Source organism: Cryptomeria japonica, chromosome 3 (assembly GCF_030272615.1).
Source record: "Cryptomeria japonica chromosome 3, Sugi_1.0, whole genome shotgun sequence".
NCBI lineage: Eukaryota > Viridiplantae > Streptophyta > Pinopsida > Cupressales > Cupressaceae > Cryptomeria > Cryptomeria japonica.
This window is the reverse complement of record NC_081407.1, coordinates 620,873,396-620,885,334: the sequence shown is the minus strand read 5'-3', so window position 1 is coordinate 620,885,334 and position 11,939 is coordinate 620,873,396. Positions and strand designations below refer to the sequence as shown.

General features: G+C 34.5%; 2 protein-coding genes across 2 annotated transcripts; one reads left to right on the top strand and one right to left on the bottom strand.

Moving 5' to 3' along the window:
* Positions 1 to 4,704: 4,704 nt before the first annotated feature.
* On the bottom strand, positions 4,705 to 5,994 carry LOC131060114 (probable carboxylesterase 17). Its single transcript, XM_057993220.2, has one exon. It carries the CDS (start codon positions 5,886 to 5,888, stop codon positions 4,887 to 4,889), a length of 1,002 nt encoding a protein of 333 aa, XP_057849203.1. The 5' UTR covers positions 5,889 to 5,994; the 3' UTR covers positions 4,705 to 4,886.
* Positions 5,995 to 10,061: 4,067 nt separating this feature from the next.
* Positions 10,062 to 11,467, top strand: LOC131060115 (probable carboxylesterase 17). Its single transcript, XM_057993221.2, has one exon. It carries the CDS (start codon positions 10,592 to 10,594, stop codon positions 11,246 to 11,248), a length of 657 nt encoding a protein of 218 aa, XP_057849204.2. The 5' UTR covers positions 10,062 to 10,591; the 3' UTR covers positions 11,249 to 11,467.
* The last annotated feature ends 472 nt before the right edge of the window (positions 11,468 to 11,939 follow it).

Genomic DNA, 11,939 nt, shown 5'->3' with positions numbered 1-11,939 from the left:
AGCTGCATGAAAGAATCCAATTTGAAACTACTGACAAGGCACAACAAATTCAATAAATTTGTCATATTTTTCCTTCTCGTGGACATGGGATCTTGGCTACAAATGATATTATCTCTTTCTTTTCTTCCTCACTTTGTAGTTTGGGGTCCCACAAATCATAAGCGATTGTAAAGCAAATAAAATATGTTGTACATAACTATCAATCTAACATTCAAGTTATAGTTTTTTCATTTGTTTATAAACACTCTAGTTGAAGTTAAATTTGAATTCTAATGACAAGTATGTTATTTAGATCTACAATCGTTGAATCAAAACCATAGATTTGAATGTGCATTGGCAGTTTCATCTCAAGTTATTGGAAGACATTATGAGAGATCACAATGATGCTTGTAAATGCATTTGAGAGTCTTGATCCTATGTATGTAGACAGTTTCATATACTTGTAAAGAAGTTTATTCATTGACGAAGCTACAAAAATCACCATATCAACTAAAAGAACCCTCCATTTAGAAATAACCAAGACCAATTTCATTGATTTGCACATTTTTGGATTAGCCTAAACTGTTGACCTAAGAAATAGATAGACTAATGTATAATTTATATAAACATGTAATTTTGTTTTATGATCTTAGATCTAGATTTTTTTTTAAACTATATTTTATAATCTAAAATAAAATAAATTTAAAATTTAAAATAAAATTCATTTAGAAAATAAGTAATAAAAACATTTTTTCAAATAATTAAAAATTATATAATAATAATATAAATTATATTATATTTTTGAAAATAAAATCAATATAATTAAATAATAGATTTATATAAATATTAAATATATTATAATATTAAAAAATTATACATAACACGATACTTAAATATAACATAATTACATTATTTAAATTCTTTTATAATATTATATTAAAAATATTTCACAAGATTATAATCTAAAATAAAAATTAAAAAAAACTAATTAATAAAAAGTTTAAAATTATGTATCGTATAAAACTAGGTAATAAAAAAGCATTTTTATTAAAAAATGGAAAGCTATAAGAAAATGAGAAAAAATGCCAAGGAAATGAAAGATGAGTGGAAAAACAAAAAAACAAGGCAATAAAATGTCAGACAGAGATTGGACGGGAGTGAAAAAAGGTTGAAACTCCAAATTTTAAAAATAAAGCTCAAGTGCCCTAAACTTGAAATCATTTGGCTTAACCATTCTTGCCGCGGTTTGGAAACATCGGAATGTGTGTTGGGTAAGCCACAACCACAACCATGTAGATATTTGGGGTTTCAAATAAGAAATCACTTAATAAACACATGCTTTCAAATAAATTTTTGACATCGGATTCTTTCTTTCGAGCGAAAATGAGAAGACAGTGAGCAAAACACGAGAAATAAACGGCGAACTGAACCCCTATACATTGAATTAGTCAAATCAAAGGAGGCTATGGTACTGTGCTTATTAAATATGATGCTTATTACACCAAACATTTCGTACCGTTTGACACTGACATGTCAAGTCACTTACTGCTTCTCGTATCAATTTTCGAGTGAATAGATAGATTGGACGAGATTTCAGGTCGGAGTACAGACCATGAGAACAGCTCGAAAATGTTGTTGACCTAAGGAAACATAAACTGATCACATTTATTGACCGACGAGAAATAGGAAATGATGCCTGCAAAATCAACGACGGAAATGTGTTCAATCGTCTTGCGAACCGTAGATTTGCAAAATTTAGCTCGTCCATTTCATAGAAAGAGACACCTTCAGAGTAAAAATAAAATCTTATTCTTAAATTCATTAATAGGTTTTTTAAATTTCATTTAAGACAACAAAAAATTATTAAAGAAAGAAAATGGTACTATTTTATCTATTATAAGGATTTTTTAAGAAAAAAAAAGAGAAAAAGAACTATATATTTATTTACATTTGAATTTCTTACCATTTTACAATTATTTTTACATGAAAGATTTCTTATTTTTGTGAAATAAAAAATAATCCTTTTGTGGTATTTATTTAAGCATTAAAATTTTAATTTATAAAGATGTTAATTTGAAAATTTTGTGAAAATAAAACATGGTGAAATAAATAAGAATATTTTTTAAAATACTCTAATATTCAAGTACTTAGATGTACTCCAACAAGTAAAACATTTACACAGTAATTTCAAAATCATATAAAAAGCTTGTCGTTTTCTAAATGTGTTAGTAGAAATTACTAACGTCATTGCAAGGAATTCAATAAATTTAGCTATAGGAAAATAGGAGCCTATTATTTTATTCAATGAAGAATTTTATACTAGATAAAATATGATTGATTGTAATATTTAAAAATTATATAATAAAGTTAATGCATTTTTACAATTATTTTTATATGAACAATTTCCTACTTTTGTGCACATTTTACTTGAAATCAAATTAACCATTTGTTATATTTATTAAAGCATTTGAATGTTTTTTTTATGAAAATGTTATTTTGAAAACTTTGTGAAAATATAATGTTGTAAAAAGAAATAAGAATATTTTTTTACATTCTAATATCCAAATACTTTGATGTACTCCAGCAAGTAAAATGATTTTACATCCATGCACAATAATTTCAAAATCATATGAAAAGAATTGTCATTTTCTAAATGTAGTGGCAAACACTAATTAAATGACCTCCAAAGCTATATCTAGAGTCAAATATTTAAATGGCCTTTGCATTCAACCAACATTCTCCTTTGAGTGATACTCTAAAATGCAAAACAATCCATACACAATTATAAGAAAAAGATAAAATTAAGTTAGACGATTTTGAGTTCAATCTCTCTCACACTTTCTTCAATTATTCACAATGTATGAAGTTTCACTTTTGCCAATTTTTATTTAGCAAAAATTTACTCCAAAATATGACAAACTCATTTACAAGAAATTGATACGAAAATTACATATCAATGACCAACATAAATTGCATTCTACTCCTCATCTAAACTATATTTACTTCATACAATTTCTATTTCAAAACTTCAATTTTATACAATACATAAATTTAACTCTCTCAACATTTCATTTTGCGAAAATCATCTCCAATGAATGACAAGGTCATCTTCAAAAGAATCGCATGGACAAAAAAAAAAGATATCTTAAGAATCAACAACAAATATATTTAATGACTAAGGACCCCATGATTCTGAACACTGTTGGTGCCACAGGCACGGGCAATTCTAAGATGCAAGCCCAAGACTTTGTTGATGTTGAGGATAGGGCCCCTATGAACATGGGCACTGTGGGCATCATGGGTGAGGAAAATTTTGATACCAAAACCTTGGACTTTGGTAACTTGGACTCGGATTTAAAGATGGTGGAACGGGTGATGAACTCTCTTCCTTAGATGGGCCTGGGCAATGATATTGATTGTTCCCCTGCAGATGATGTGGCCAAGGTGATAGATAAGACTATGGATGACATGGCCACTGTGAACCCCTAGGGTGTCCCTACTCTAGAGTAAATGGAAAAGTTGTGCACGGATGTGTTAGACATCATACAAAGGATTGCGAACCTGGGCCTTGTGCTTGAATTGCAGGCTATCATGGGTGATCTCAATCGGCTCAATAGCAAGATGGAGGCTTGGGATGCCCAAATTGCGAGCCTTAACAAATTTCATCTACAAATTTTACATAACTCGACGCTCACCCTCTCTTTGTTGAGGGAACGTACTGCGGACATGGAGGATAAGCAGGAGGCTAACGAGTTGTATAAGTTCTTGTCTAGTGAATGGAACAGTGTCATTGATGCCACTAGGGCACGAAAGGCATCCTTGTAGTTTGTTTTTGTGTTTTCTGCTGCTGTTTTTTATTTTCTAAGACTTGGTCTCTTTTTGCCGCTAGTTGTTGTTAATGTTGTTATAGTGATGTTTTTGCACTGTGGTGTCGTTAATAGTTCTGCTATGTAAAGGGTCAGTGCCCTTGTTCTCACTGATTTTTTAATCAAAAACAAATATATTTAATGTAATCAATTTCTTAAGTTAAATCATTTTTATATATTGTAAAAATATTTTGTACACCCTGTATTCCAAATTGATTTGTATTCATTAGTATTTAGATTTTTTATATTTTAAAATCAAATTCACTTATATTTTAAATGTTTATCACTAATAAATAATTTATTTTTTTAATTCGATAATTTTATACCTTTCAATATATTATTCAAAATATGATATACTTTATTATTATTGACATAACCAGTGCACCTCCTTTTTGAGAAATAATAATTAATAAATAAAATGAAATGTACACTCTGATGTCTATGTCGGATGGACTGCCCAAATGACAGCGAAAAAAAAATGATAAGACACCTAAATAATGCGAATTTGATTCACAATGTCAAAACAAATCAGCTTATTTTTAATTAGAACGGCCCCTCCCACTCCCACTTTTTGTTCTGCTTTATTCTTCCTACAATAATATCGACGAGAAAAAAGAAAAGAAAACGACTTGACCCGATTGAAGGCAAATAGCATCTAGGTGTTGTGATTTTTCGGCGTGAAACAACTTTCTGGATGAAACCTGTTACCAGAATGTATAGCTTATCTGCTAATTATTCTGAAAAAGTTGTTGCATGTCCATTAAAGGACCTTACCACCTTCATGACTGGTACTACTGCGACCAGTCGAATGGTCAATCATGAAGAGGAAAGAAATTTTATTTTAAAAAACATAGCATCATATTGGAAAGGTGATAAGCAAAGTTTTCATTATTTCTGTTAATAAACCCTCCTTAAATTACACGCACCAGTGGCAATTCGACCAGAAAATCGGCTTCCAGTAAGAAAATTTATTGAACAAGATATGAGATTTATTGGTACCATGATACTCTTATCAGACGGGGCTAAACAGTTGCCAATAAACTAACAAGCTTTGCTAAAACGGTCGATGGCGGCAACAAGATTCGAAGCCTGGGCGGCAACCTGAGCATCTTCGGCGATGGCAAACTCATTCACATGAAAATAATGCTCCACATTTTCCGAAACAATCACCTCCACGCTCTGCCCCGAATTTATCATAGCCTGGCAGAACTCCATCTGTGTGTCTCGCATCAAATCTCCGTCCGCAATGGCAACCAGCATTTTCGGAAGCTTTAATCCATGGAGAGGTTGAGCCTGAGGACCCGTGGGATTAATAATCGGATGATCTTTAGTACTCCCTTCCGGCAAAGCCAGCTTTAAGAAGCCATCGATCTTTTCGACGGTTATGAAAGGAGTCTTAGGAACAGTTTCCGTCTCCGATTTGCTCCTCTCATTTCTCAAAAACCCTGGGTGAATGAGTATACAGCCGCACAGGGAAAGGGGATTAAAGCTTTCTTCCGTGGCGTAAGCAAGGGCCGTCTGGTGCGCTAAATTCGCCCCTGCGCTTTCTCCCATGAGAAAACAGCGCCGGAAATCGACGTTCTCTGTGATCCAGGGTTCCTTTTCTTCTTTCATTTCGGCGAGGGTTCGAATCCACTCCACAGCCGCAACGCAGTCGAGGCAGGCGGCGGGGAGGCGGTGCTCTGGCGCCAGCCTGTAATCTACCGAAACCACCACCACCTGCAATTCTCTGGCCAAGCGCGAGTAAAAATAATAATACATGCGCCAGTCGACGTGGCTGACACAGAACCCTCCGCCATGAAAATGAATCACCAGTGGAAGCTTCTCCTCGGTCTCCTTCTCGGGCAAATATATCCGAGCCCAGACTCCGGTCGCCTCGTTTAAAGGCACGTCTTTTGTGGCGACTCCATCAATGAAGGTGTGATTGGAAGGAGGGATCGGATGAACAAGGGGTATAGGCAGAGGCGTTCGCTCCACAGATCCGTCGCTAAACAGCTTCAGCTCTCCGGGAACCTCCTCCACAACTTGTTTTTTGCCTTCCATTTTTTGTGGGGGATTGATATGACAGAGATTTTTCTTCCAGTATATAACAGTCAGTCAGAGGATGCATCCATGGAATTTCCTGGTTTGGTTAACTTAGTGGGCAGTGGGCTCCAGAGTGAAATGATGCGGTTTGAACATAAAACCGGTGAGGAATAAAGAAATCTTTGTAGTACTATTCGGTGGGGCGAATGATAAACCATGGAGATTTCCAAGGAAATTTCCAAGACCAAGCTGAATGCGTACAAATTCTGGCAGGAACTTGAAAAAAATTGAAAGGAATAAAAAATGTTCTTGTAGTTCAACACGCTTGACTACTTTAATCTTCATAAGCTTCCAAAGTTTGTTTTTATATTTGCACTTCAACAGGTTTGACTGCCTACCACCAATGTCACTCTTAAACCCGAATGTTAAGCAACATATTAAGCTTAAAAAAGTTTAGTCAATTTTGAATGTAACATTTTAGGCTATAAGTCAAAGCTTAGCGTGTGTGATTTAAGCCATTCAACTATGAGTTTGTGGAAATGTCTATGCAGCAAATAAAATGTCTCATGTGATATTTTTTCTATTTGTTAAATAAATAAATAAATAAAATTGTCTACATAGTCATTTTTTTTGTTTCCTAACTTAAGACTATCAAAATCTTAGGTGGAAATTTCAAATAACTTTTCAATTTTTTAGATAGTTTACTTGGCAAGTCTCGTATTTGTAACTAAGGTTTCAAGGTCACATCATCAAATATGATGCCAAATCCACATGCTTTTTGTTAAGGTGTTCAAAAAGGTCAAAAAAGAAGTGAAACCAATATTCGTGCACTGAGTCATGTTTTATTAGTGGGCTAGGGGAAATGAGTCAGTGGTCGTTATAGGACCAATAACCGTCATCTTTTTGTCAACCTTACCTCCCATTAGTAGACATAGTAGGAGCCAAAAAAATGGTAATGGAAGGTCTATTAATAAATATCACATGCACCAATGGTGGTGCATTTTTTTAGCTTTTTTTTACCATAACTAGCTCATTATTGGGACATTTGTGCACCACTATTGGGGTATTTGTCCATTGCTAGACATTTGTCCACTACTACAGGCTATTTTGAGTTATCTACTATTGGCACAAAGGTGATCATGTATTGGACCACCCTTTGAAATGAGTACTTTTTGACCTTTGTGCACATAACGAATTCCACAACGTGCATTGCTACTAGGTACCCACAAGCCAAAACAATAGCTTCAAGCAATTAAGTCGCATACGGAGATAACCAAAAAAAAATCGGATGAATCATTTAGGAGCTTAAGATGTGCAAAGTTAGCTATGGAGACTACTGGATCCTTTCCCCTAATGCGACATCACATAATTTTTAAAATTTTTAAATTTAAAGATTACATTTCATTCAATTATGGGTAATCATCATCAACACCAACTTTAAACACAACAATTGGTGCAATGTTGGTTAAAATATTAGACATTAAATCAACAAATGTTATAACAACTATTAAATTTGTTAGTTTGGAATTTGATCATGTGAATAATTTTTCGTCAATATTTTTTATTATATTTCATCATGAAAAAATATATTATTTTTACTAAAAGAATAGAATAGAAGGCTTTAAACATTTAGAAGGTTAAATATTGTTTGGAAGATATATAATTCAAATATTTATATCTTTTAATTGGTATTTGTTTATTTCGATGGTAATTTTTTTTTTTTTAAATTCTTTAAAACGATTGTATAAAGATAAATGGAAAGTAACTTCGATATATATAGTATTAAGAGCTATGTGTACATCTATTTCATATTTTATAGAGATCATAAATGTTACTTTTGATATTTGCGTACAAATCACTCGATCTCGAAGATGTGTTGAAGATTACATTGATTCAATTACAATTTTTCTTTAGATTATATGTTTTCCATCTTCCAATCCAATAATTTTGTGCTTGCTTTATTTTTGCTATTATAATCATGATCTTTATGAAGTGATGTCCTCTACAAGTGTCTAGGATTATATGGATGTTTTCGAGCAAGCTAATAGTGGGTATAGGACTTGTTATTTGTTGACCTAAATTTGCAAGGTTCATTTTGGTATTATCTAGATAATGTTAGCAAGAGAAAAATAAAACATCGATGCATGCAATTGTGGCCATCTTTCTAGTACATTTGGTGAGACATAAATATAATCACACATATGATCTAAATAGGGTTGTTGATAGCAGAAATCTTAAATAAGCGGCAACAAATATCTTGTTATTTTTTAAGGTTTCAATGTTGTTTAAAAATTATTTTTTAGTTTCAATGTTGCTTAAAATTTGTTTCTAAATTCTTGATTTTTATTTTTTTTATAAGTGTGATAAGGAATTCTCCAAACTTAATGGTTTGTTCATGAATATAGATGCTAATAGTTTTTAATATCAGGGTTATAAGTTTCAAAAAGGTTTTTATTAAGAAAATGGAATCTCTTCTAAGTGAGGATGAAAAATGTATCATAAATTTCATTGTACAAAATAGGTATAAGTAGAGAGAATGTACAAAAGAAATTTGTAATGGAGTGGATAGCAAAACCCTCTTAACATATATTTGGTGGTCATTTATTCTTCAAATCTATTATGACCACATCATCAAGATGTTGAGAATGGGGTCCTAACTAATGCCAATTCCTCCATATCAAGAAAGAAAAATATATATTATCACCAAAAATCATGGAGACCACATAATCAAGACAACACAAATTTGGTCCCAACTAGAACCAATTCCTCCATATCAAGAAAGAAAAAATATATTATGACCAAAAGTCATGGAAACCACATAAACAAAACATTATGAATGGGGTCCCCAACTAGTCCAATTCCTCCATATCAAGAAGGAAAAAATGCATTGTAACCACAAAAGTCATGGAGACCATATAATAAGACATAACGAATCATATCCCGACTAGTGTCGATTCCTCCTATCAAAAAGAAAGAAAAAAAAACATTATGACCAAAAATCATAAGAATCACATAATCAAGATGTCACAAATGCGTCCTAAATTCCTCTAAGGAAAAAATATATTATGACCAAAAGTCATGGAGACCACATAATCAAGACATGAGAATGGGGTCCCAACTAATGCCAATTCCTCCTATCAAAAAGAAAAAGAAAATATTATAACCAAAATTCATAAGAATGACATAATCAAGATGTAGACAATGAGAACCTAGTTTCTCTATGAAAATGGAGGAAAAAAATATTATAACCAAAAAGTCATAAGGACCACATAATCAATAGGGAAAGAGCCCATGTTCCAATGCTTGTGGCCGGAAAAAAACTTCCAAATTTACAAAACATAGTGATTTTTTGTGTTTTTACAACAATGGAGATGCAGATTATGAAGATTTAACTACTGATTTTTTTTGCGGAAATCCATTGTGTTTTGCAGGATTAGCCACATCCTGTTCCAACTACGATTCACTCCTTGCTCACCCAACCCCCCAATCACTAACTTTAAAGAAACCTAAAAAATGATAACTAAAAGTCCATTAATAAATTTCACGTGTAGCCACAACAGTTAGAATTTTTGAACTTTGCAACTTTATTGGTACTCTTAGCACACAACTATTGAGGTATTTGTGCATAAGTATTGGCCATTTTTGAGGTGGTTGTAGTGCATGATTATTGGGGCATCTTTAAGCAAGTATTAGGCAACACTTTGAAATGAACAGTTTTTGGCCCTTGTTCATATAACGAATCTCATAATATGCAACATTACTACTCAAAAACTAGAACAATAGCTATAAACAGTTAAATCGCCTAAGAAACAACCAAAGAACCCAAAAAGCCGATGTCCATTGGTTAATAACACTAGTGACAAATGAGATCCCAACGAGTGCCTATTCCTCCGTATTTTCAATCAAGTTAAAGGCGGCAACACTGTACATTATTCAACTACTTTGAAAAGGTAAAAGTATGTTAATGAGGGACACGTCTATTCTGGCTCCGGTACGGATTGACTAACACACTTGTTAGTCGTGCATTTTACACCGTCGATTTTGCAATTAACGGTTGTGATTGACTAACCTATCGCTAACACGCTGTACGAAAGGTCCGTTTTGGAACCAAAATAGACGCAACCATTAATGAATAAGTTAAAGGCGGCAAGACTGTACGTTATTCAACCTCGTTGAATTGAAGACACGAAACATTTTCCTCCTCATACTTTTTCCTCCTTATCCTTTTCCTCGTCGCTGTTGATCTTCAAAGCATTTAATAATGGAGGTCCGATGCACACGAAGTTTACCAGTCACAGAAATCAGGGATTCTCCCTGCAAATACTACTCCTCTAAGCAATTGGATACAAACTGGACGGAAAAACCCCTGTCAAATCATTCTCCCCAAAGAAATGGAACAAAAATACGTTGTGGAGGAGATTCCCGGAGACATAAAGCTGTTCAGCGACGGATCCGTGGAACGTCCTCCTTCACAGACGCCCCTCGCTGAATCGATCCCTCCTTCCAATCACATCTTCATTGATGGAGTAGCCACATGAGACGTGCATCTAAACGAGGCAACGGGACTGTGGGCTCGCATATATTTGCCCGAGAAGAAGACCGAGTTAAAGCTTCCCCTGGTGTTTCATTTTCATGGCGGAGGGTTTTGCCTCAGTCACGTCGACTGGCGGCTGTATTACCAGTTCTACTCGCACCTTGCCAGAGAATTGCAGGTGGTGGTCATGTCGGTGGATTACAGGCTGGCTCCAGAGCACCGCCTCCCTGCCGCCTGCCATGACTGCATTTCGGCGGTGGAGTGGATTCGAACCCTCGCCGAAATGGAAGAAAAGAAGCACCCCTGGATCACCGAGAGCGCCGATTTCGGGCGCTGTTTTCTCATGGGGGAAAGCGCAGGGGGCAATTTAGTGCACCAGACAGCCCTGGCTTACGCCGCGGAAGAAAGCTCTAATTTTCTCTGCCTACGGGGCTGTATACTCATTCACCCAGGGTTTGCTAGAAATGAGAGGAGCAGATCGGAGGTGGAAACCGTTCCTAGAACCCCTGCAATCACCATCGAAAAGATCGACGGATTCAATAAGCTGTCTTTGCCTGAGGGGACAAACAAAGATCATCCGATTATTTATCCCATGGGACCTCAGGCGCCGCCTCTCCAGGGAGTAAAGCTTCCCAAAATTTTGGTTGCCATTGCGGATGGAGATTTGATTCGCGACACACAGATGGAGTTCTGCCAGGCTATGAGAAATGCGGGGCAAAGTGTGGAGGTGGTTGTCTCGGAAAATGTGGAGCATTGTTTTCACGTCAATCAGTTTCCATTCGCAGAAGATGTGCAGACTTCCAATCTTGTTGCCGCCATCGACCAGTTTATCAAGGATTGTTAGGAACTGTTACATCCCTGTTTGATGAGTATCATGACGTTTTCTGTTCTTGTTATTTTGCTAATTGTTATTTGTTACATGATGACAAGGAAGGAAAAGTATCTGTTAAAATATGAAGCATATCTCAACTTCATTTTTTATGAATATAATTGTAATTGTGAGAGGCAGATCCCAACCTCATCTTTTATAAATATAATTGTAATTGTAAAAAATGTTTATCTTGATCACAATCTCATCTCTTATCAATATAATTGTAATTGTGAAAAGTATCCATCTTGATCCCAACCTTATCTCTTATGAATATAATTGTAATTGTGAAAAATGTCCATCTTGATTTTAACCCTGTCTCTTATGAATACATAATTGTAATTGTGAAGAATGTCCATCTTGATCCCAACCTCATCTCTTATGAATATAATTGTAACCGTGATCAATGTCCATCTTGATCCCAACCCCATCCCTTATGAATATAATTATTCATGAAAAATGTACATCTTAATCCCAACCTCATCCCTTATGAATATAATTGTAATTATGAAAAATGTCCATCTTCAATCCATTCTTTCTTAATTTCGTGTAAAGGCTTTTGACCAAAGCTATGAATCAATGAGGTCAAAGATGGGGGATCTCATCTCCAATATGAACACTAAGTAATAACATCCAGTAGGGATTTGAACTTTGGTGGCAAGAATCG